The sequence below is a fragment of the Spermophilus citellus genome, assembly GCF_964194105.1.
Source record: "Spermophilus citellus genome assembly, chromosome: 11".
NCBI lineage: Eukaryota > Metazoa > Chordata > Mammalia > Rodentia > Sciuridae > Spermophilus > Spermophilus citellus.
This window is the reverse complement of record NC_138192.1, coordinates 102859477-102885970: the sequence shown is the minus strand read 5'-3', so window position 1 is coordinate 102885970 and position 26494 is coordinate 102859477. Positions and strand designations below refer to the sequence as shown.

At 34.8% G+C, this 26494-nt stretch overlaps 2 protein-coding genes across 4 annotated transcripts in view; both read left to right on the top strand.

The window, feature by feature from the left end:
• Positions 1–4744, top strand: part of MPP4 (MAGUK p55 scaffold protein 4) — a gene marked incomplete at both ends in the record, with an annotated part of 48208 nt that extends 43464 nt beyond the window's left edge. Inside the window, 2 exons of the mRNA XM_081262393.1 lie at positions 1667–1801; positions 4553–4744. Of these exons, the coding sequence (XP_081118519.1) occupies positions 1667–1801; positions 4553–4744 (327 nt within the window). The remainder of the gene's footprint in view (positions 1–1666; positions 1802–4552) is intronic.
• Positions 4745–6252: 1508 nt separating this feature from the next.
• Positions 6253–25885, top strand: TMEM237 (transmembrane protein 237). Of its 3 annotated transcripts, none has more exons than XM_081261101.1 (13): positions 6302–6583; positions 8597–8628; positions 9239–9249; positions 10376–10432; positions 11299–11436; positions 15125–15245; positions 15900–16057; positions 18385–18508; positions 18925–19116; positions 19708–19781; positions 20487–20580; positions 21660–21781; positions 25049–25885. In XM_081261101.1, the coding sequence occupies exons 1-13, from the start codon at positions 6542–6544 to the stop codon at positions 25108–25110; spliced, it is 1227 nt and encodes a 408-aa protein (XP_081117227.1). In that variant the 5' UTR covers positions 6302–6541; the 3' UTR covers positions 25111–25885. The 3 variants fall into 3 exon arrangements, with proteins under 3 accessions (XP_081117226.1, XP_081117227.1, XP_081117228.1); XM_081261102.1 differs by lacking the exon at positions 6302–6583 and adding an exon at positions 7112–7259; XM_081261100.1 differs by lacking the exon at positions 9239–9249 and having other exon boundaries at positions 6253–7259.
• Positions 25886–26494: the final 609 nt, after the last annotated feature.

The window sequence follows — 26494 nt, the reverse complement described above, 5'->3', positions numbered from 1 at the left end:
TTCATATTTTCTTAGTCATTTAAAAATATAAATTGGCCAACAAATATATGAAAGTGTTTGACATCCCTAGCAATTAGGGAAATGCAAATCAAAACTACATTGGCATTTTATCTCATCCAGTCAGAATGGCAATCATTAATAATACAAATAATAATAAATGCTGGTGAGGATGTGTGGGAAAAGGTATATATTCCTACATTGTAGGTGGGACTGCAAATTAGTAAAACCACTTGAAAAGCAGTATGGCATTTTTCCGAGATTGTTTCATTTTTCATTAAAAAATTAGGAAGGAACCGCCATATGACACAGCAATCCCACTCCTTGGTATTTTTCCAAAAGAACTAAAATCAGTATTCAATAGTGATATAGCCACTTCAATGTATATAGCAGTATAACTCACAATAACTAGGTTATGGAATCAGTCCAGAGGCCCATCAATTGATGAATGGACAAAGAAAACATAGTGTAATATACAACGGAGTTTTACTCAGCCATAAAAGAGGAGTGAAATTATGGCATTTGCTGGAACTAGAGAACATCATGCTAAGTGAAATAAGCCAGACTTATAAAATCAGTGTTGAATGTCTTCTCTCGTATGCAGAAACTAAAATGAAGGGGAAAATGTGGTTTTTTTGGTGTGTGTGTGTGTGTGTGTGTGTGTGTGTGTGTATGTGCAGAGTTCCATAAAAAATCAGTGGAACATTGGAAGGGCTTGAGGGGGAGGGAGGATAAATGGGAAAAGAGAGGAATCGTGGAATGAAATTGTCCAAACTATGCTATGTTTAGCATAATTTATATATATGTGTGTGTGTATATATATATATATAACAGTGAATTTCACCTTTATGTATGTCTATAATGCACTAATTAAAAAAACTATAAATAAGTATATATATATATATATAAATAACATAGCATAAGTTATATATATATATATATATGTATATATATATATCTCACAGTGAATTTCACCTTTATGTATGTCTATAATGTACTAATTAAAAAAAAAAAACTATAAATAAGTAGAAGAAAGACTAGAGGAAGGGGAACAGAGAGGAAGAAGAGGAGGAAAAAGGGAAGTACTGGGGACTGAAGTAGAGCAAATTATATTTCATGCTTATATGATTATGTCAAAATGAACCCCAATGTTAGGTATATCTATAATGCACTAATAAAAACATTAAAAATATACTTTGTATGCTAGAGAGAATCAAAGGAAGAGAGATTCTTTTTCATTGGGTCAAAGCCAGTGGTCAAGGTGAAGATGGTAGCAGTATCCAACATGAGGTGATAGCAAAAGGAAAGAGAAATGAGGGTGAAACAGAGTTGACTCATCTTGAGTTTCTGTCTGTGAATGAAATCATATATAGGATCCTATTCTCAGTAAGATTCTGTCACATAATAGAACTTAATCAGCTTGTAAGTTTTATGTAGCAAGTCATAACTAGAAAGAGGAAGACCAGGATTGAAACTTAATTTTGATTCTTGAACCCCACCTTTTAATTATTAAAAAAACATTTACTATTTTAGAGTTGAGGAATTGGGAGTTCATGAGTCTATACTCTAGTTTATTTCTGGTCTTCTTAGAAGTTTTGAGAATATTCCTGTTGACTCTAGGAAGTTAGGAATCTGGTTTTTAAATGTACATTCAATTTTTTCTTTGTAGGATATTCAGGCGGCTCGAACCCGTGAACTGAAGCCCTATGTTATATTTATAAAGCCATCTAGCCTGAGTTACATGAAACAATCTCGGAAAAATGCCAAGATTATCACTGACTACTTTGTGGACATGAAGTTCAAGGTAGATCAACTAAAAAAATTACTGTATTTCTGTCAGTGATGATGAGGCCAGGAGATCCAAGCCAGGTTGGGCTGAGCTGAAGACCTTGACCTCATTGTCCTACTCACCCCTTCTTTGATCCTTTCCCCAAGAGTCCCTCAGAATGGTTCAATCAAAAATAAATAAGAAAATAAAAATCATTGTATTGCTTTTACATGATCCCCATATCAAAGAATGTAATTTTTGTTCCTAATGAGTAGTGCCCTTATAATTTATTCTTTTTTACTGGACATCACTTATAGATATTTAAATAAAGTTAGTAAATGCTATGATGCTTATTTTTTGTCTTTTTTATTTTTGGGGGTCTAGTTTTTTTTTTTAAAAGACCCTCATGCCACAGTTTGCAAAGCTAAACAGAAATGAGTATGTACAAGCATATTTATATTTTGAACAGATCATTTATTTTTACTTGGACATTAATTTTTAAAAATGCTTTAGTGAATGTATTTTTGTAATATGAGGTATCTCACAGAAACTTTTAAAAAATATTTTTAGTTATGGATTGACACAATACTTTTAATTAATTAATTAATTTTGGGTACCAAGGATTGAGCTTAGGGGCACTCAACCACGGAGCTACATCCCCACTCATCCCTATTTTGTATTTTATTTAGAGACAGGGTCTCACTGAGTTGCTTAGCACCTTGCTTTTGTTGATCTAGCTTTGAACTCTCCTCAGTCTCCCGAGCCTCTGGAATTAAAGGCATGTGCCACCGCATCCAGCTTATTTATTTTTATGTGGTCCTGAGGATCAAATCCAGTACTTTACACATGCTAGGCAAGTGCTCTAGCGCTCAGCCACAATCCCAGTCCCTTGTAAAAACTCTTATTAATGATGATAGCAATAATAGAGAAACTAAGCATACATACATACACACATATATGTATGCATGTATGTGTATATTTAAATTAAGTCTACTTGAGATGTTTTGGGTCATAAGATATGATACATTAAGTTGTATAAATCTTATGTGTGCAGCTCAATGAATTTTTACATGTTGTATGCACCCTACAACCATCACCTAGACTAAAATATTATACTTATTTGTGTGTGGGGGAAGTAAAAAACACACAACATAAAACCTACCTACCATCTTTACCAAGTGTATAGTTCAATAGTGTTGAGTATATTCACATTACTGTAAAGAGCCAAATATTATTCATTTTGCTAAACTGAAATTAAAAATATGACTACTTCACAAATTTCCATGTTATCCTTGCAGAGAGGACATTGCTAATCTCCATACTATTATATTATTAGTATATGTGCTGCCAAAGTAAGCACAAAGTGGCTTTATATTATCTTTTATTTTTAACTATTTTTGTCATCATATTTTTTCAATGAGTATTAAATTTGCCTTTTGGACTGGAGTCCACGAATGTATTCTCTGAGTCTTTTGGGCATTTAAAATTGTGTTTTCACCGGGTGTGTTGGTGCTTGCCTGTAATCCCAGCTACTCAAGACTAAGGCAGGAGATTGACAAGTTTGAGGTAATTTAGTGATATCCTGTTTCAAAATAAAATAAAAATGTAGTTTAGGGGCTGGGGCTATACTTCAGTGGCAGAGCACTGGCCTAGCATGTGTGAGGCCCTGGGTTCAATCCTTAGCACCACATAAAAATGAAACAAATAAAAGAATGCTTTCCATCTACAACTACAAATAAATAAATAAATAAAAATTTAAAAAGTTTTAAAAAGGGAAAGGTTTATTTTAAAAAATGTAGTTCAGTGGTAGAGCACTTGTCTAGTATGTGTGAGGCCCTGGGATCCTTCCCAACACTTCCAAAAAAAGTGTGTTCTTATTTGTAGTCGTCTAAACAAATTAATAAAATTATTTCTGGATCATGAGTATGATTTACCTTGTAAAGAAATACTGCCACATATTTCTATGCAGCATTTATATGTGCATTTAAGATTGCATTGGCAACAAAATGTACTATTCTAATTGTTGTAGACAACTAAGAAAACAACAGCAATGAATTTAGTGCATTAGGGACAAATGAAGGCCAAATGACCTTCTTTTAAGGATCATTTCACAAGGGAAGAAATAGACAATATTATAGGTAAATTATGTCATCATAGAACAAAAGGTAATTTATGTATGCCCAATGCAATAGGAATATGTCAGAGTACCCTAATGTTGCAAGTGGTCATTTTGTATCTGCAAAATAATGTCATTCTTATTGGGTTAATGTTCATTTGAAATTTACGTTTAAATTTTATTTAAGTGGGTAATTTTCCTTTGGTTTTATGCCAAATATGGTTTGAGAGCTTCAAATATGTAGATACTGGAGCAAAATAAGTCTACATGGGAAGTTGAGGAGTAATTTGTCTATAAACTATTCCTAAAATTTGCAATACTGATGAGAGAAACATTGAGTAAGACTAAAGGTCAAAAATGTAGGTTTTGTAATATAGAATATAGGGCATTTATTTAACATGTTTTTTTTAAGAGAGAGAGAGAGATGGAGAGAATATGAATATTTTTTGTAGATGAACACAACACAATGCCTTTATTTTTATGTGGTACTGAGAATCCAACCCAGGTCCCGCCCATGCTAGGCGAGTGCTCTACTGCTGAGCCACAATCCCAGCCCCTATTTAACATGTTTTTATAAACTACTTCACAACTGAATGTGACAGTATAACAAACTGTGTATTATTTCTGTGTCACTAAGTCTGTGCCATCAATATATTTTTTTTTCTCTGAAGGATGAAGACCTACAAGAGATGGAAGATTTAGCCAAAAAAATAGAGACTCAGTTTGGCCAGTTTTTTGATCATATGATTGTGAATGACAACTTGCAAGATGCATGTGCCCAATTGTTGTCTGCAGTACAGAAGGCTCAGGAAGAGCCTCAGTGGGTACCAGCAACATGGATTTCCACCGATGCTGAGTCTTAATCAAGCCTCCTGCTTAAAACTGAAGTTTTAATATTGTACCCTTGTTTCAGAGATCTAAATGATAGTTGCAATCTAAAACAGTATTATTTGACTCATTATAATGTGTGCAACTTGTGAAGTACTGTAGTTTATTAATTATTCTTATTTTTAAAAATGTATGGTTAGATATGTTATTGTATGGTTACACAGATTTACCTGTTTGGCTTTTAGGCATTTTTTCCCTTTACTTCATATGAAGAATTGGTAGAAATATGAATTATGTTAAGTTGCTGAAAATGAGAACCTTTCATAGATTTCATATGGTCTAAGTTTCAGGTAAAAAGAGCTTTCCTAAATAAAATAAACAGTACTTAATTTCAGAAACTGTATTTTTAGTTCATGAAACTTGTTTTATGAAATTTGTTTTTACAAAAAGTGCCTACTTGACCAAATCAGCAAAAATAGCTAATATGTACATTTCATATCTAACATCAAAACTTCTACAAATGCCATTGTCATTTATGAATCAGGCTACAAGGAACACATATTCTTCTGATCAGAGGTATAACAATCATAAATTTTCCTAAAAGCCAACATCCATATGTATGCCTAAATTTGGAAAAGATGATGGACTAGTCCTGTAGATCTGTAGATCTGAGAACACCATAAGATGAGGATATTATTCCAAAGACTTATTTTTCTTTCTTTTCCTAGATCTGAGACTTTCAGTTGCTCTCCCTGCCCATATATTTGTTAATCTTTCGCATCACTTTCTTTCTCCATATGTACACCATGCCTCCAATCTCTTAACTATAAAGCAGAGTGTATGATTCAAAAATATTTATGGTTCTTTTTTACTTAGATAACAAATTGCTATCTTTCTGATATAATCAGGGGACATCATAGGGATAAAGGGCAAAAGCACTCTTGGGCCTTGGCTCATAGCCTGACAGCCATTAAAAGGTCCCATTTCACTCGCAGATTTTCAGATAACAAAGGTGCCTCATTTATCCACTATCATTACAACCAAGGTAGTTCAGGCGACTCATCCCTATCACAGGGCAAAGATGCTTGAAATGACCTCACGGTTTGAAGAGTTTCTAAAGCCAATTAACATTCCTAACCCCATCTCTGCTAAGAGCCAATAAAAGGAGCTCTTTTCTTTTGTTTCTTGTGGAGCTGTGTCTCCCTTCTCAAGTAGAGGCCCAATAAAAGCTTAGCCTGTATGTTCCTGCTTGCCTTGACTCGATTTCCTGTCTGTCTTCACTGAGACAAAGTTCCCACTGCAAGGCATCATTTTTTTTCCTTTTAAAAAATATTTTTAGTTGCTGATGGACATGATATCTTTATTTTGTTTATTTGTTGAGGATCAAAACCAGAGCCTCACACGTGCCAGGCAAGTACTCTACCACTGAGCTACAATTCCAGCCCTTAACATTTCTAAGAAAAAAATTTACGAAAAAAATTGTCTTTTTTAATACTTATGTGAGATCCGATTTGATTTTATGTTGTGGTTCTTTGAGAAAAGGTTTCTCCACACTTGATGTAGGATGGAGGGTGAGCAGATTTTTTTTTTTTTTTTTTTTTTTTGGAGAAAAGCAGAACTGCCCGCCTTAATGGAAAGGCAGGCAGGCGCGGATTCCTTCCGTTCTAAGCCAGCCGCCTGTCAAATCAAATGCGGGCGGGGATCTGGCCCAGGGGGTGGCGGCCTCGCCCCGTGCCACGAAGCTCCAGCATCTCGCAGGTCTTGTAAGCCGCGGCGTCGCGGGGAGCGAGGCTCTGGTCCGCTGCATTCGAAGGAGCCCGGGGGAGACCACCATGAGGACCGACGCCGGGCCTCCGCTGGAGGAGGGCCACCCGGTGAGCGGGCGAGGGTCGCGTCTGCCCCTAGGGCTGGCGGGTCCGAGGGTGCCCTAAAGCAGTAGCTATCCTGGGGCAGGGCCGATTCCAGCGTGCGGGGTTCGGGAGGCCTTGCACTCCTGTGCTGCGTACCGGCCGCTGGAGCCTGTCTAGGGTGGGAAGGGGCTGGGAACAAACAGGAAGTTTCCGACGCTTGAGTTCGCGTTGCCATGACGACGCGTCGCTTCGCCGTCCCCGGGCGGGATGCGGTGCTGCAGCTAAAGCCGGGGTTCCGAGAGCTCCCAGACAGGCCTTTCAGCCTTTCAATCAAGGAGTCCTCTCCTATTCTCTACCCCTACCCCCACCACAACAAATCACGGCAAGCACTTAGCCAACCATGGGGGAAACCGTGATCGCAGCCCCATCCCCGCTGGAGTCTAGGCTCCCGGGCAGTTTGGCCGCGATCTCGAGGCCCCTTTTTCGTAATGCTGGTTTGGAAAGGTCAAACCAGGTCCCAGCGCCCCCGTCCCCCTCACATCTTCCTCAGGGGTCACGGGCGCTGGACGGCCTGTAAGGCGCAGCTCGATGACGCACTGCGCTTGCGCGAGGCCGGGCAGCCAGGCGGCAGAGTGGCGCTCTGCGCCCGGGGCCGGCGGCCGCTGGCTGGGCTGAAGACGGAATGGGGAAGAAGCAGGTGGTAAGCGAGCCTTAGTAACTTTGGAGCTGTTAGGACTTTTGTCTTCAGTTGAGCCATCTACTTTCGAGGGTCTTAGAGGTTAGGTTTCTGTACGGAGGAAACGTCATTTTTTTTGCGGGGCTTTTGAGATGCTGCAGTTATCTAGGGTTCTGGGTCCTTGGATAGAATTTGAGATTAGTGCTTTCACCAGACTTTGCCCTCTCATTCTTTTCCAGTTGTAGTTTTGACTATGGAATAGTATTAAGACATCCTGTCATGTCGTAATCTTGTAGCATTTGTGTTAAAACTAGGGTTTGAATGGACTGCTAAATGGAACGTAGTGTGCTGAATGGGACAGACTACCAGGGTGTCTAAAATGTAAGTCTTTGGAATCAGTGTCTTCTGCAAGCAGCATGAGCTACCTGGAATATTGAATTCGCTTGTAGACATTTCTGTATTTATTTTTGAAAGATTTCAGAATGCTTCTTAACTGTAATACTTTCTGAACTGCACACACTTTTTTATTCATGTATAGCAGCATATTTGAGCCCACCCCCATTTTTTTGTCGTAAAATCCATCCTAAACTGTGTATTCAAAGTGATTTTTTTTTTTAAAGCATATTACCATGTGGCTTAAAACTTCCACTGGCTTCCCATTTAATTCAAACAAAATCCAGATTTCTTCCCTCTGTCTTCAAGGCCCTAATTAATCGGATTCTTTTCTACATGTTCTTGATAACTGTGCTGCAGCCTTGCTTAGTTTTGCCCGAAGGATTTAGCATTTGCTGCCCATTACCTTATTCATTCATGTCTTAGCTCAAGTATCTCAGAGAAACTTTTCCCTAAGTAGCACTCCTCATTTTAAAACCATATATATGTTTATTTATCATATATAGATATACATTTTATCATATATAACATGTAGATATATACATATCTACATATTTTATCATAAAATGTGTATTTTTATTATATAAACTTTATCTTCTAATGCTTAATCTCTACAATGTAGGCTCAGAAAAGCAGTGATCCTCTTTTGTTCCCACCCCTAATGCTTAAAATGGGGCCTGGCTTGTGGACAGAAAGAAATGTAAGAAGGAAAGAATTTTATGTGAAATTTAGAAATGGTAGAACAAATTTACACTGACCCATCTGATTTATATCAGTTCCTCCCAGGTTTTGCTGATGAACACAGTTATCAAAAGATTTGAGGATATTCATCTGATCCATTATATTTTCCTGCTGTGTCTGAACGATAGGCTTTTTAGAGGATAGCTTTATGGTACTTGAGATACATGATGGTAAGATGCTCCAGGATTTTACTTACAAACAATTTTATTTCTTCCCCTCCCCAATAGCGTCCTCCACGAGCACTTCCACCTGCACCAAGGTAAAAATCTCACTAATTTCATTATTGAGTTTTAAAAATGTAAAATGAGTAAAGTGGAAAAATTGACTAGTACCATTGAAAAAATATGATGCTTCAGAGAAAACTTCCTGAACATTTTAGGAAAAGGGTTCCTAAAGTTTTAAAGGAAAAAAAAAATCCTTGAATCATGAAAATAACAGTTATAATTAAAAGTTCTATTTGAAAGCCTGAATATCAACATGATAGAACAATGAATCCATTCTGAATGTTTTAGTGTCTTGTTTATCAGAATTTTGATCCTCTTTTGTTTGCTAGAATAGTTTCCTCAGAGTTTAAGCTGATTTTAGTCAGTGACAAATAAGAGTTCTTAATCTGCTTAATCCACTTTATTAATAGACAGCAAGGAATATATTCAGGAAAATTTGGGGGTTATTTTATTAGCAGTGCAATTAAAAGGCTTATTAGTTATTACTGATAAGGTAGTTTATAACTAGCTGACATTATAAAAACTATTTTTACTTTAAATTTGTAATGATTTAAGTCAGTTTTCATTCATGCAATAAATTTCTAATTAATAGTTTCCTTTTTTGTCTTTGTTGTGCTGATTAAATTTGGTCGGTGTCATATGAAGTGCTGTTCAAGGTGAGTTAGTTTGCTGTTAATATAAAATTTTCTAAATATAGTTTTTGGTGTTCAAATATAAGTTTGAAAGCTGGGCATGGGGATATACACCTCTAGTCTAAGCTATTTGGGAGGCTGAGGCAGCAGGATTGCTTCAGCCTGGGAGTACAAGCCAGCCTGGGCAACACAGACCATATCCCCAAAATAAGTGCTCTCTCCTGCTACAAAAATAAAAATCAGTTTGATTTCTTAGTTTGTTTCTCTTAAAATTATATCTGAATAGTGTCATTGATAATACTATAGTATCTACTAGTCATAATCATCTTCCATGACTTTCATTTATTAAATATGAATGATGTATGACACCAGATTGCTTTATTATAAGAGCACTTCATCCCTGAAAGAAGTTACCCAGAACATAACTGTTGACTAGTTTATAACTGTAAGATAGATTGCCCTTTTTTTTGCCCCCTCATTTAGTCAGCATAGGAAAGATCATGCTACACTAACCACTTTCAAATCTCAGTGACTTAATATCATGTAGGATTATTAGAAATAGTATTAGGTTAATTGCAAAGTTCATTGTGGCAACAAAGTTGCCCTCCTTTTCCTCTTCATTAATGATGTGAAATCCTGGTTACTTCTATCTTTTGTTTTTTTAATCTTAACATGCTGCTCTTAACATAGTAGATGACTTTTTCAGTGTTTTGGCCTCCATGTAACACAGATTATTTCTCCCATTCAAGTGCTAACCAGGTCTATCTGCTTAGCTTTTAAAGTCAGACAAGATCAGGCACCTTCTGGGTTGTAGAACCAGAGGCAGATATATATCCCTTCTACTCATAGCCCATTGACTAGAACCCATCAGAGGCCACACCTAAGTGCAAGAGGCTTGGAAGTCAGATGAACGTTTGTTAAACTCACTTTCTATTATCACTGTTTCTGACATTACTGATCAGTGTACTACTGATGCCACCCTATGGGTTCTCTTTGACCTTGTCAGTTTCTTGCCTTTCTCTTCTAATGTGTAGAAGTTAGCTAGATCCAGGGAAGAGAGGGGAAATATTCCCAAACAACAGTTCTCTTTTGACTCTCCTCTGCATTGAATTTTAGGTAGGCTTTTCTGTTGATGTTCTTTGTTTTATAGATGATGTTTCACAAAGTCGTCCTAAAAGAAAGAAGTCCAGAACCAAAGCTACACTAGGTAAGAAGTTCTTTTTAGCATGGGATCACAGGTTTCCCCAGGACGTGAGATGTGACAAACCTCACAAATCAGGTAGAGACAAGACCCCAGCAATGTACTGAAAAGGATAGATTCTGCTAAATTGCTTTCACCAAAGCATTAGTTATTTTCTCACCACCAATAGAGTTCGAGAGTGTTATATTTTCTAAATTTCACTTGATTAATTTCAAAATTAATTCAATGGGGTGAAAAGTAGTTTATTTTAGTTTGCATTTCTCAAATACTAGTGAGGTTATATATTTTAATTTGCTTATTAATACATTTCTATTTCTTCTTTTTGTAAAGAAGATAGGCAAGCAAATGTAGTCAAGTGAAATTATTGAAATCCTGTTAAAATATTTCATGAGGGGAGAGATTGAAATGAATGAACAAATGAAGAGATTTAAAAATTACCTGTTATCTGATTAATTATCTGTGATGACTTCATTATGGGTTAATAATGAAGGATTAGAGGCTGATAAAAATTCTTGAGGCAGGAGACAAGTAGAAGAGTTCTCTATGGTGTCAACTTTTATAATATTTTTACCTTTTTGATAATTCTAAATATTCTGAACCATTTTGTCCTTCTCCCCTTCTAGTGTTCTTCTTTCTAGCCCTCCCCTACTCTTTTCTTCCTCAGCCTTTCTTATTTCCTCATTTATATGTTTGCTTAACTTAAAGTCTAAAGTTACAAGTGAGGAGGAAGAAAATAAGATTTGAGGCCCAATTCTGAAAGAGAAAGTGTTACTTTGCAGGAAACATTTTAGTTAATCTTTTTCCTATCTTTTAAAGACTGATTAATCTCTGTTCAAGTTACCCATGTTTTCCTGCTCTGTTTTTTCCTGTAGCTAGTGCTTCTTTGGAAGGTTTTGATGAGACTGTTGTTCATAGATCATCTGAGGGCATTGAGCCCCCAACTAATGAACTCAAAGAGCATCCAGAGGCTCCTGTTCAAAGGAGACAGAGGAAGACGAGGCTACCTCTTGGTATGTGAAGAACCAAGAAAATTAATCCAGCATTACCTCATTTTAACTTGAATATATCTGCAAAGATCTTTTTTTAAATTTATTTATTGGTATGTGATGCTGAGAATTGAACCCAGTGCTTCACACATGCTAGGCAAATGCTGTACCACTGAGCCACAAACCCAGCCCCTGCAAAGATCTTATTTCCAAATTAAGTTATACTTATAGGTTCTGGAAGTTCGGACTTGAAAACATTTTTTTCTTTTCCTTTTTTTTTTTTTTTTTTGTTGGGGGGAGCACAATTTGACACAGAACACACACACAAACACAAAGAATGGAAAGACGTAGCATGTTAACAGTGGTAGATTTTTAAGAAGGAAGGATGATTTTTATTTTCTTCATTTATATGTTAGCAGTTGTGAGTGGGGGTATGATAATAACATATCTACCCTCATTTTTCCCCCATCCATTTCTCACAGGTGTTTTCTTGCTTTTTTTCTTAAAATATTCACCACTACAACTCCATTGACTTCAGTCAGGAACATGTTACAGGCCTCTTTTGATAATACATGTACAAATTTAGGACTAAAACAGAAAATTCAGATCTTGGTATTCATAAGAATTTAGTAAGTGATACCAGGTGTGGTGGTACATCCCTGTAAACCCAGTAGACGCAGGAACCTTAGGCAGGAGGATTAAGTTTAAGGCCAGGCTTACACTCAAAATATTAAAAAGACCCACACTTCAATCCCCAGTACTGCAAAAAAAAAAAAAAAAAAAAAAAAAAAAGAAATAGACATTTTAGATTAGTGAAGAAAGCATAACTTCTGTGTTAATGATAATATAATGAAAACACTAGCTGACACTTATTGAGTCTTTATTCTATGAATTGTTCACAAGGTAAACAGAATACTATATCATCTTTTTTTTTTTTTTTTGGTAATGCTTTTTGGCAATGATTTTTTTCAAATTAGAAAACCCAGTGTTTAGAGGAATGGACTCAAACACTGATGGGAGTGTAAACTGATATAGCCTGTCCAGATTGCTAGAAATAAAACAACCCTAATAGCTATGGTAATGAAAGAATGTTATCAGCAACATTATTTTAAGAGTAGAAAATGGTAATAACCAAATACTTAACAACATGATACTATAAATAAACATGATTTAGCCAATAAATGGAAACCAATTCTTTCTTTAAAAGAATTGTTAAAGTGAAACAGTGATATGGGAAAACTGACTATTGGTAAATCCCAAACAGAGGTTACAAAATAGTATGCATTGGAGGATTCCAATTTTTTTTTTTAACAGATTAGTTTCCTGGGGTGGGGTAACAAATTACCACAAATTGGATAGCTTAACTGAAATGTATTCTGGAGGATAAAAATATGAAATCAAGATAGGTCTGCACTTCCCCTAAATGGTCTACGATGAATCCTTCCTTGAATCTTCTAGCTTCTAGTGATTGTTAAGAATCCTTGGTATTCTTGCATGCTGAGTCTCTGTGGCAGGGAATATACCCCATGTGTTGAGATAACTCAGTTCTGGAGGAATTAATCCTCTACTATTAGAGGATTATTGAAATCTTGAACCTGATTTTGTCTAACCTTGCTCTGTCTACTTTTTTATTGTTTTGCTGTAATAAACTTTAATGTGTGTGTCATGACTTCGAGTTCTGTGAGTCTTTGTAGCATTATGTGGCAGCAAAATGCCAATCTCTGCCTCCATCTTCACATTTTCCCCTGAGTATCTGGGTCCAAATTTTCCTCTTTAAATATAAAGAAATGGGTCATTAGATTTAGGGTTCATCCTAATCCAGTATTACCTCCTCACCTCATCTTAACTTGATTATATCTTCAAAGACCCTTTTTCCAAATGAAGTTATACTGACAGTTTCTTGGAGTTAGGACTTGAAATTTTTTTTTTTTTTGAACGCACAATTCAATTTACACATATACAATGAATTGGAAGAATATAGCAGTGTTAAAAGTGAAAGGTTTGGGGCTGGGGTTGTGGCTCAGCAGTATAGCGCTCGACTAGCACATGTGAGACTCTGAGTTCAATCCTCGGCACCATGTGAAAATAAACAAAATAAAAGTATATAAAAAAATGAAAGTTTTTCAAAAGGAAAAGTGATTTTATTTTTTTTTTCATTTATATTGTACTAATTTTCACATAGAGGTATGTCTGGCTTTTATAATAGAAAAAAAGAAAACAGGTTTAGTTAGTGTAAAACAAAGGGAAGAGCATAAGATTGTGAGATTAATGCTGTCCTTTAACATCAGCCCCTGTGAGTAACTTATTACAATTTAGTTTCCCTAATTAATTGTCCTCTTATAAAATAGCAGGTCCTGATTGGATAAAAAAATAGGAGTAAAAAATAATAGGATAAAAAAATAATAGAAAAGAGAGGGGAATGCAGCACAGTTATGGAAGACAAGTTGAAGTGGATGCCACAGAGCCTGGAGTATGGAGTATGAGGAAAAGGCAAGAGCAGAAGAGGGCAGAAGGAAAAACAAACCAGGAACAATTCCCAGAGTTTTACTTCAGTGAAATGATTTATCACTGACTCTAAATATAGTTTAATAAAAGCTACCCTTTTTGTAATTCAATTGACAGGCAGATTTGAAAATTAAGATGGATATTAATAACAAGTTTTATAGTTTGCAAAAAAAAAATGTCTGTAACAGAAATGACCAATTTCAGAAAACTCAGGATCCAACTAAGCTTGGATTCAGTAAAGACCTGTCACTATCCAGAGTGTACTCCACCTTGCAAGCTGAGCTTTCTGAATTGCAAGATTTTAAAATTTTGTTTTCTTTTGCTTAGAGTGATCACTGTAGGATCCACTGCTTAGATAGTCTTTCCAGCTGAGGATGGAATTGTTTTATTCAAATTGAATTTGAATGGATATAAGGGCATTCTTGGGAGCCAGTATTTCCAGGAAGGAAGAGTAGCTAGAAGGTTAGAAGTCTCTGTTGACTCATTTAAACATAATACCTACCTTGGGTGCAGAAAGGAGTTAACATAGAGAGTTGATACTGCTATTCTTAGCAAGGCTTGCTTGTGAAATTGGTCTTTAGTATATGGGAACTTAGATGGTAAGCACTTCCTTACGCTGACATAAAACTATAAGGGTAGCTCATTGTGCAGTTGTGCATGAAATATAGTTTATGCTGAACTCCTGGGAATCTGAAATTTTGGCATATGCTAAGCCTATTGATTAGCCCTCAATGAAAACCTTGGGTACTAAGTCTCTTTGGCAGGGAGTAGACCCCATGTGTTGTGATAACTCAGTTCTGGAGGAATTAATGCATCCTGTTTGATGCTACTATTAGAGGACTATTAGAATCTTATACCTGATTTTGTCTGGACTTTGCACTCTCTACTTTTTATTCTTTTGCTGTAATAAACTGTAGTAGTGCATGTCATGACTTCTGAGTTGTGTGAATCGTTCTAGCAAATCACTAGACCTGGAGATAACCCAACTCTGGGTGTTAAGATCACTTAACTCTTTTCTATCTGTTTGGCATTGCTATCTTGAATTAGGTGTTGAGAATTTATAGATGTCAGCTTTCAGAAATTAAGAATTTGTAAGAGTAAAAAAAAATTTTAGCCCCATTAAAATTCTCTTGTCTTACAAGAGTCTTGTACATTACTTTTATTGTTACCTTTTAGTCATTGAAAATATAGTTTATTTTATTTTCAGAGCTGGAGACTTCTTTCACTCAGAAGAAGACATCTAATCCATCTTTATTACGAAATGAAAATGGTATTGATGCAGAGCCAGCTGAGGAGGCTGTTATTCCAAAACCACGAAGGAAGACAAAGTAATAGTTTATTTATCCTTCCAAATCTTCTCTAGGATTATTCAGATATTTAATTCAGAGCTACCAAGGGTAGTTTCTTATTAGGTCAATATTTTTTGGTATATCTCTAGCATAAGTAGTATTATGAAATATCAGACCAACCTACTGTTAAATTTGAAAAGAGGTAAAAACTAAGAAAGGAAAAAAATCAATATTGTACTTAAATAAAAACCTAAGGAGTCATCTCTAAGAAATAATAGAGACTATTTTATATAAATTACAAAAAATTAGATATTAAAAATTAAAGGTAATAAATTAGGCCATTTGATTTATCATGTTAATAGAATTTGAATTATGATTATTTTAGCAATAGTAATACTATGTATTTTAGCACAGGAGATTGTCTTGGGGTAAAATAGAATGATGTAAGAAATACCCTGAAAGTTATGTAACTTATATTTTATTTGAAAGTGATCCTACAAAGTGATTGATTTATATATGGAATCATATAATTTTAAGTCTGGAAATATCTACATTTTCCAGATGAGAAAACTGAGGCCCAGAGAAATGTTTTACTCATTTGAGTAAAAAACTATTTCTTGACTCTAAGTCTTAGATTCTTTAAAAATTCAAGAATCTTTTTTTTTTTTAACCTAATGTTCTCCCTGATTATAGGAAAACCCAGAAAGCGCAGTTACGGTATGCCAATGAACTAGGAGTAGAAGATGAAGACATAATCACTGATGAGCAAACAACTCCAGAACAGCAGTCCAGATTCACTGCACCCACTGGCATTAGCCAGCCTGTAGGCAAAGTATTTGTGGAAAAAAGCCGTAAGTAGTTTCTTATTTTGTAGTATTACCTCTTTAAAAATTATGTAAGGAAATCCTTTGACCTTCTAATTATATTTATGCAATCTGAAAAAAATGTGGACAGTAATTTATATACTGAATTTATCACCACACTTTATCAGGAGAGTGAAAACTGGACAACCCTATATGTAAAATAAGGGGAGTGATTTCAGAAGGCTAGGCTTTGTCTATAATAACCTATTTTTTGGTATTAAAATCTTCAGAGAGAATTTTTCATTTCATGGGAAGATTCTAATGAAAAATTATCTCTCACATACATATACACAGTTTGATCTCAAATATAGAAAAATGCATAGGACAAAAGACTTGAAGGAAATATACCAGAATATTAATGCTGGTTCATTGTGAGTTATGAGTAATTTTTATATCTCCCCCCATTCCCAACCATTTCTTCATGTTTTATTGTTCTTGATCAGTTTTTGTCAATTGGTAGTGGTTATGGTAGTAGGGCAGGTAATAGTATAATTCAAGTAAAACAAAAGAGAAACTACATGATGATACTACCATATTGAATAAGAAATACATCTTTGTAGCTAAATATATATTTTTTGGAAAAATAGTTCTGATGTTGTGTAGCATGTACTGCTTATAAGACTGGGCTTGCCAGAGCAATTAGAAGAAAGAAATTAAAGGGATACAGATATGAAAAGAGGAACTCAAACTATCATTATTTGCTGATGACATGATTCTATATTTAGAAGATCCAAAAAATTCCATCAGAAACATTCTAGAACTAATAAATGAATTTAGCAAAGTAGTAGGATAAAAAAATTACACCTATAAATCAAATGTGTTCCTCTACATTCAATTCCTGTTAAGTTTCCAATGACATTTTTCATAGAAATAGAAAAAGCAATCATGAAAGTTATCTGGAAAAATAAGAGGCCCAGAATAGCCAAAGCAATCCTTAGCAAGAAAAGTGAAGCAGAAGGCTAAACTATGGAACCAACTTTGGTGCCCTTCAACAAATGAATGGATAAAGAAACTGTGGTTTATATATATACAATGGAATATTACTCAGTCTTAAAGAATAATGAAATTATGGCATTTTCCAATAAATGGGTGAAACTAGAGAATATTATGCTAAGCAAAATAAGCCAATCTCAAAGAACCAAATGTTTTATCTGATATGCGGATGCTAATTCACAATAAGGAGGGAGTAGAGGTATTTTGGACTTGAAAGGGGAGTGAAGGGAGGGAAGAAAGGGAGGGGAGGGGTCACAGGGGTAGGAATGATAGAAGAATGAATCAGACATTAGTACCCTATGTGCACATATGATTACATGACCTTTGTAACTCTACATCATATATAACTGGACAAATGAGAAATTACACTTCACTTATTTATGATGTGTCAAAATGCATTCTACTCTCATGCATAACTAATCAGAACAACAACAACTGGGCTTGCAGTTAATTTTAACTTTGGCTGCTGCAATAACAACAGACACTTATTTCTTATGGTTCTGGAAACTGGGAAGTCCAAGACAGGTGCTGGCAGAATCTATTTTTGGTGATGGCGCTTTTCCTGGCTTGCAGATGTCATTTTATATGGTGGAGAGAGCTCTGGTATATCTTCCTCTACTTAGAAGGACACTAATCCCAACATGGGACCCACCCTTGTGACCTCATGTAAGCCTGATTACTTCCCATGGTACCTCTTCCAAATACTAGCACACTGGGTTTAGCTCAAGGCTATGAATTTTGTGGGACATATTCACTTCATATTACAGTGTTTAAGAAATCCTGCCCCAAGTGTGATCATGACCATGTCCTACTCCCATGGATATACTCTGGATAATCTTAAGATAAATTTATGAAACAATTAATTTCTTTTTGTCATTACAGAAGCCATGCTATACATCTTGGTGTCTTTTCCTAAGAAATTAATTGGTTTTCAAATATTGACTTAACGTTGATAGTATAGGCATTTAAACTTTAATACTTCTTAAATCTCTGAATCTGAATTTTATACACTATGTCATGTTAAGGTTTTTAGACTTTGAGTTGAAAGTTTATTATTAAATATAATTGATTTCTAAAATAGTTACTTTAACATCAATTTGTTGAGAAGTGCATTGATGTTGCTTATCTTTTAAAAAGATGAAGAAATTATATGATTAAGTAACACCTCCCCCTACATACACAAAAAAAAGAAAAAAGGTATGAGTCAAAGAGATTTTTATTCGGAAAAACAGCAACATTTCAGTCTTAGGATGAAGCTTCTTAAGTATGGAATAATAGGTTCTCTCTTGCTAGTTTTTCATAATTGTATTCTGTGTGTTTAGGGCGATTCCAAGCTGCTGATCGTTCAGAATTGATCAAGACCACAGAAAACATAGATGTGTCAATGGACATGAAGCCTTCCTGGACCACCAGAGATGTGGCACTTTCAGTACACCGAGCTTTTAGGTGGCTGCTTTTATTGAACTTAAGATAAATATTAACTGGGTTTCATAATTTAAAATGAAAGAAAAGTCTTAGCTGTTTAATTCTGTTAATGTAATTGCAATTTAAAATGGGTTATAAAAATTATTTTTTTAAGCCTTCCAATAAAGTTAAACTACTTACCAATTAGTGTAAAGAAAAAGAACAGGCTTGGGGCTGGAGATGTAGCTCTGTAGTATAGCACTTGCCTAGAATGCATGAGGCCCTGGCTTCAATTACTGAGCGCGTGCACACACTTGCTTGCATACACATACACACACAGTCTTGTTTTTAGTTTTGATAATATGTCAAATTTTATTCTTTTATGTGAAAAAAATTAAAAATATTTCAGCCTTTTACTTAAGTAGTTTGTGTATAATAGTTAACCCTTTTTCATGCAGGATGATTGGTCTGTTTTCTCATGGCTTCTTGGCTGGCTGTGCTATATGGAATATTGTTGTGATATATGTACTAGCTGGAGATCAGCTGTCTGACCTCTCCAACCTTTTGCAACACTATAAGACCTTAGCGTATCCATTCCAGAGTCTCCTTTACTTACTTTTGGCTTTAAGTACAGTTTCAGCTTTTGACAGGTAAGATGTTGTGACTAAATATTCCTCTAACTTTTATTCAAGAGAAAATGCTGAAAGAAATGTGTCTCTGAGTATGTCAGTTTTTAAAATAGAATTATAGAATATTAGTATTTCTTTACCATTTTTAAGCCAGTCTTTGAATCAGGGTGACTTATTTTAACATTATTACATCTGCAAAGACCCTATTTCCAAATGAGGTCATGTTTATAAGTATCAGAAGTTAGGAGTTCACCATATTTTTGGAGGGAATGCAATATAATCCATTAAATGCACATATACCCCTCTTTGTAACCTAATGATATGGGTAATAGAAAAAGGTAGAAGCTAATGAATTTTACAGATCAAGTATAATTTGTTTCTTCAGTATGTCTAAACTGCAGAGTAATGTTTCCTAAAATAGCCTTCTAGTTAGGTATTTTGTGTGGCCTTTGTAAAGAAAATATTCTTGTGTAAGTATAAATTATAGATATGTAAAGCCTATTAATAAACAATATATTTGGTAATAGAATAAAAAAGGAAAAAAATATAGAAAAGTAAATTTTATTAAAAGTTTACAATTGCACTGTGATGAGAAGCTTTTGTATTTTCTAGAATTGACTTTGCTAAAACATCAGTAGCAATCCGAAATTTTTTTGCCCTGGATCCAACAGCTTTAGCGTCTTTCTGTGAGTAATAGTTTAATTTTTATGTAATACTTGAATTATATTGTAATTTTGACCCAGGAAAAATATAATCTTATTTTTAAAAAAGTTTATATTATTACTTAGAAACCACTACCTATAGATGTTTAGTGAATTTGTAATTAAAAACATGGTAGATATAATTTTGATGTTATTTTTCACTAGAGGTTCATCTAAATATCTTGTAAAGGTTTCATTTGTACATGAAGACCTGGGTTCAATCTCTAGCACTAAAAAGAAACAAATAAATAAAAGTTTAACTTGTGTTGTATATTTAGAATTTTTAGTATTTTTAAAAACTTTTAGTTTTTTTTTTTCAACTTTACATTAAACAGAATCAACGTTTTGGTAGCAAGCACCATTTGGTATCTTTCTGGTAATTTAGAATACATTTTATTCTAGATTATGAGAATATTAATAGAGCTAGTTCTGGAACCCTGAGAAAGTTCATTTAATTTCTTAAAAGATCTTCTAAGTTCTTATTAGTTTTAATGATAAAATAGCATCTAAAGGACTGTATTGTGTTCTTGAAAAATACTATAAGGCTCTCTATTGAAATTGATCAAGTGAGTGTCTTTGATACCATCACTCACTAAAGTATATAGTATTTTTGACCTTAAAGAAATATATAGGTCAAAATAAACTTGAGTTGTTAAAAATTATTAGTAATTTTATCTGTCTTTTTCTCAGTGTACTTGACTGCTCTTATACTATCTCTGAGTCAGCAAATGACAAGTGACAGAATCCACCTTTATACGCCTTCTTCTGTTAATGGTAGCCTCTGGTAAGAATTTATAGTAACATGTTAATGGTAATAACAGCAATAGTGGAAATAATGGAATTTTTCCTTCTATGCTTTTTTTTGGTTTCAGGAATTGAACCCAGGGCACTTAACCATGGAGCCATATCCTCAGCCCTTTTTTGTATTTTATTTAGAGACAGGGTCTTGCTGAGTTGCTTAGAGCCTCCTTGAGTTGCTGAGGCTGGCTTTGAACTCGCCATTCTTCTGTCTCAGCCTCCCCAAGCCAATGGGATTACAAATGTATGCTACTGTGCCTGGCCCTTCCATTCTTTTTATATTTTCATTTATAAATAATATTAAGACCCTGTTTTGATTTCCAAAAATAAGGAAAGGAAATCCCTATTCCTCTGGTTAATTGATAGCTATTGTTATAAATGCCTCCATTTTAAATAAAATGTCTTCTTTTCAAAAGTATATTTAGGGGGCTGTGGTTGTGGCTCAGTGGTAGAGTGCTCGCCTAGCAAGTGTGAGGCACTGGGTTTGATTCTCAGTACCACATAAAAATAAATAAAATAAAGATATTGTGTCCATCTACAACTAAAAAAATTTTTTTTAAAAAATTAGATCTTTAAAATAAGTCATCATGTGATGGACTGGGTGGAAGAGAGTGGTTGGAATAGATTCAGAAAAACCAAGAATGCTAGAAAGAGAAGAGTAGGGAGAGCCAACATTTGCAGATTAGTGGCCAAACATAGAGCTTACAGGATCCTGAGGTTTGAGTTTAAACTCAGAGGGACAGTCCTTGGGAGAGTGGCTTGGGGAAGGGGAAAGATACTTAATTGAAGAAAAAGGCTATGGTAGTTAGAAGGGAAACTTTTAGGAAACATTTTGGGAACGCTAACTTTCCATTTATGTTAATGTTAACAGCAGATCTATTTACAGTTTTAATAACCTTTGAACCTTATTCTCCTGATGTATAGGGTGTATTTCATAGGGAAGTTATATTTTATTTCATGTTTTGTTATTTTACTGCTTCCCCCACCCCAAATTCGTAAAATAACTGCATTTGGGTATATAAACCAAAATAAAGATGTTTCTAATGAATGTTTCTGTATCTCCAGGGCAGCAGGAATTGAGGAACAGATTCTCCAGCCATGGATTGTGGTGAATCTGGTGGTGGCTCTTCTTGTTGGATTATCTTGGCTTTTTTTGTCTTATAGGCCAGGCATGGATCTTAGTGAAGGTATTCAAGAGAAAATGATACAAAATATCCTGAAATCTTCTCTAATTATTTCATAAATCTTATAATATTTTAAAACAAAGATATATTCAAAATAAAATAGTTCAAAAAAAGTAAAAATAAAGTGGTCTAACAGAGTGACAGGAGAAGCATGGAGAAGGACCTAGAGAGCGGGAGGGTGGAAGTGAATAGGGGCATCTGCTGAACTTTTGCATAATCAAGAGGTATTTCTCCTCTTGGAATCTTCAAGTAATTTATAGAAATTCTTTGTTCTTTGCTATTCTTAGTATCTTTCTGATGAAAGTATTTCTAAACTTAAAATAAATTGTGCTTTATCCATGTTGTCTCTGTCAGATACATATTCAAATAAATTATTCTTATCACTTCCTCTACTTGGCAAAAATTCTTTAAATTTTTTTAGTATATTTATTTATTTTATGTGGTAAGTTAGAGATGACTATAAAGACTGCTACTCTTCTCATTGAAAGATGGGGTGTAATTACATTTTCCTTGAAACTAGGCTTGCCTTTTTACTTCTTTGTATAAGGGGAGCAGAAGTGATGTTTGGGAAAGCAGGACACAGTCATAATGTAGCTCACAGACTCTACTCAGACTTCTTGGAACATTTGCTTGTGGATTTTCCTCTTTAAAAAATTTGTTCTCTTTAGATATATGTGACAATAGAGTGTATTTTGACATATTATACATATATGGAGTATGACTTATTCTAATTAAGATCCCATTCTTGTGGCTCTACATGTTGTGGAGTTTCACTTATGTTCAAACATGAACATAAGAAAGTTATGTCTGATTCATTCTATTGTCTTTCCTATTCCCATTTCCCCTTCTTTTCCTTCATTCTCCTTTGTTTAATCCAGTGAACTTCTATTCTTCCTTCTCCCACTCTTGTTGTGTGTTAGCATCTGCATATCAGAGAGAACATTCTACCTTTGTTTTTTTTTATGATTGGCATATTTCAGAGAGCATTGATAGTCTCCAGATCCCTCCATTTACCAGCAAAAGTCCTAAAGTCATTCTTTTTTATGGCTGAGTAATATTCCTATTATGTATATATACCTCATTTTTAAAGAAACTTTAAAAAAATTGTTTTAAGTTGTTGATGGATCTTTATTTATTTGTGGTGCTGACAATTGATCCCAGTGCCTCACATATGCTAGGCCAGTGCTCTACCACTGAGCCACAATTCCAGCCCTTTCTTTATCCATTCATCTGTTGAAGGGCACCTCAGTTGGTTCCATAGCTTAACTATTATGAATTGGGCTGCTATAAACATTAATGTGGCTGCTACCACTGTACTATGCTGATTTTAAGTCCTTTGGGTATATACTGAGAAGTGGGGTAACTGGGTCAAATGGTGGTTCCATTCCAGGTTTTCTGAGCAATCTCCATATTGCTTTCCAGACTGGTTGCACCAATTTGTAGCCCCACTAGCAATATATGAGTGTACCTTTTCCCCTGCATCTTCACCAACATTTATTGTTCCTTATATTCTTGATAATTGCCATTCTGACTAGAGTGAGATAGAAGTAATTTTAATTTGCATTTCTCCAATTATTTTTAGAGATGTTGAACATTTTTTTTTTCATATATTTGTTGGCCATTTTTATTTCTTCTTCTGTGAAGTGTCTGCTCAGTTCCTTTGCCCATTTATTGATTGGGTTATTTGTTTTTTAGGTGTTAAGTTTTTTGAGTTCATTATGTATCCTGGAGATTAATGTTCCATCTAAGGGGCAGGTGGTGGCAAAGATTTTCTCCCATTCAGTAGGCTCTCTCTTTGCATTCTTAATTGTTTTCTTTGCTGTTGGCACAAATTCCTAACCCTTCATGGTCTAACATAGTATTTAGTTATCTTGCCTTTAATATGCCCAGGGTCTAGTGAGATTTACTAATCTCTACAGCCAGGCCCTTTTTGAACACCTGACAAGAAGAGTGTTAGCAGACTGCTAGCCCAACAGCAATGCATTAGGAACTGCTTAGTAGTGCACATTGCACTTCCTTGACAGGTGTTCTACATTTCTATCCTTAAATCTTTCTTGTGGATATTTTCTGGAATTTGGTTATTATTTTTTATTTGATTAATTAATACAACTTGTTTGTCCCAGAAGTGTGAGAATGGAGAATCTTCCCATCATTTTTATTTATAAAAACCAGGACAAAGACTATTATCTTCTTATGTATTTTCATTCATAAGTGTACCTTTTTGCATTGCAATTCTCAAGTTGCTCCAGTAAATATCCTGTTGCTTTATTCATTTTGATGTACTTAAAATATTTTTTAAAAGTCTTCTGCTTTATATATTTTGTTGTTTTTCTCTCAGTATAGTTTTGATTATTCAAAGAATTTTTCATCTAGTTACTTACATTAGAGGAATCTATTTTACTAGATTCTCAAAGTTTTCTTTTTTATATTTCTTGGCATTTTGATGAATTATATTATCTATGCTAAGTAAAATGTCAACTGATACCATTCTGTGCTGTGGTTGGGACTAAAGATGCATCTGGCTGGCTTGTGCAATATTCAGTCTAAATCATAAAGTATGTATTGTACAGTAAATATATCTAGAAACCTGCTCTTTTTTAGGGCCATGTGAGTCATATAACATTTTATTTCTATATGGATAAATATAGAATGAGGACAATGCCTAGCTTATTGGATTGTTTTGGTGATCCAATGGAATAACACATTCAACATACCCTACTACACACCTAATATTAGTTCCAAGTCCTTCCTTCATATATGTTCCTTACACTTTATATGATCACTATAAAATTAGACTTTTTATCTGTACAATAATTCTTGTCTAGTGAATTAAATTTCCTGTTAAGATTTAATATATTGTATCCATTATATTATATAGTTTTATTTCAGGCTTTATGATAAATTTAAAACTTAAACATTTAAAAATGTAAAATGTGGGGCTGTGGCTGTGGCTCAGCGGTAGTGCACTTGCCTGGCATGTGTGAGGCACTGGGTTCGATTCTCAGTACCCCATAAAAATAAATAAAGTAAAGGTCTATCAACGACTAAAAAAAGAAAAAGAAGAGAAAAAAAAGTAAAATGTGTACGTTTATTATTAGCTCACTTTTTAAATCAGATTTCACTGTCAAGAATTCTTACTTGTACTTGAGGGTTTGTGTTACTGTGTATTATGCCAATATTTTAAGAGACTGTTTATAACTAAGCTTTGTAAATCTTTGTGAGATACTAGGAAACCACTTTTAAATATGATCTCTTCATTTTCTTCTCCAGAGTTAATGTTCTTCTCTGATGTGGACGAATATCCTGATACAGAAATCAAAGCCTCTTCATAATACCAACTCATGTTCAGAGGAATAATGACGCAGTATTTTTTCCATTTTTGTTTTTAAGTGTATTTTTATAAGATATGTATATGTGTATTTTTAGTTGTTTTTGTTACATAATACTGGAAATTTTCTCAAAATTATGGAAAATGTTAAATTTGTACCTCAATTTATACGTAAACATTAATTTCTATAGTATTGTCATCTTAATGGCAAAGGAGATAATGAGCCAGAAACCAGCAGGTAAAAGAGTTTATTTTTTATTCTTTCAAATTAGTTATTTTCATAAGCATTATCTGAAAAAGCACTAATTCTGGAAAACCCACGACTTTGGTGTTACATTTAGGGAATAGGCTAGAAGGGAAAAAAAGGCCTTCATTATTTATTTTTGATGTCTCCTTATTGAACAAATTGAAATATGAAACTTGTCTTCTTTGAATCTGGCTTAGTGGTTGTGTGTCATGAAATAATTATAATATGATGTAATTTAGCCTGAAAGATGCTTTTCTTATGGCTAATAAAATGGAAGTATATCTTTTTGTTTGAAAAATTTTATAACCTAAAATGTTAATTTCCCTTTGAAATTTGTACCAGTGATTTCCATGTCTGGTTAGGGAGCTTTAAAAAACAAACAGCAGGGCTGGGGTTGTGGCTCAGTGGTAGAGCACTTGCCTAGCATGAGTGAGGCCCTGGGTTCAATTCCCAGTAACACATATAAATAAATAAAATAAATGTTCATTGACACCTAAAAAAATATTTAAAAAAACCAAAAAAACAAAAACAAACATACATAGCAAAAGAGAAGCTGAGCCAGTCAGGAGGCCTGTGAGCTTGTTGAGCTAACACTTCTGATTGACTGCTGCAGTATCCTTTCTTGTTTCTTGTTTTGAGTAACAAGAAATATGGATAGAAATTCACCATCCCTATTTATAAGCTCTTTGTTGGAGAGATCTTTGGCTTTCTAGGAAATCCTACTCTTGAGGTGGATCCTGCACTGAAAAAGGTATCTTCAGGGCTGTATCCAGTGGTTCCTCACCTGGCATGTGTGAGACTCGACAGCTCAAGACAATGATAAAATTTGCTGGGTGAAGAGGTGGTTTAAAGGCTGTTCAGCACATCCATAAAACTATTGTGCCTGCACTGATTGGCAAGCAATAAAGATTGTGGAATAGAAGAGGACTGATAAATTGATAACGGAGACAGATGGCCCTGAGAAGCATTCTGTATCTGATGGCAGCACCATGTAGAAATGTCTTTTGCTATTGGTAAGGCTGGAGCTGCTAAACAGCTGTTTGCCCTGCTGTCACAGAACTGTGAATCCTGGCAACTCGGAAGTCATTCTGCCAGTTCCAGCTTTCCCTGCTGTCTGCCATGATTCTCTTGCTGAACAAGG

Excerpts from the sequence above, each read along its gene's own strand:
- TMEM237 (XM_081261100.1), top strand. The coding sequence starts at position 7,048 with ATGCTGGTTTGGAAAGGTCAAACCAGGTCCCAGCGCCCCCGTCCCCCT. Across the intron at positions 16,058-18,384 it reads AGTATTTGTGGAAAAAAGCC|GGCGATTCCAAGCTGCTGAT; the intron begins GTAAGTAGTTTC and ends CTGTGTGTTTAG. Across the intron at positions 19,117-19,707 it reads ACAGTTTCAGCTTTTGACAG|AATTGACTTTGCTAAAACAT; the intron begins GTAAGATGTTGT and ends TGTATTTTCTAG.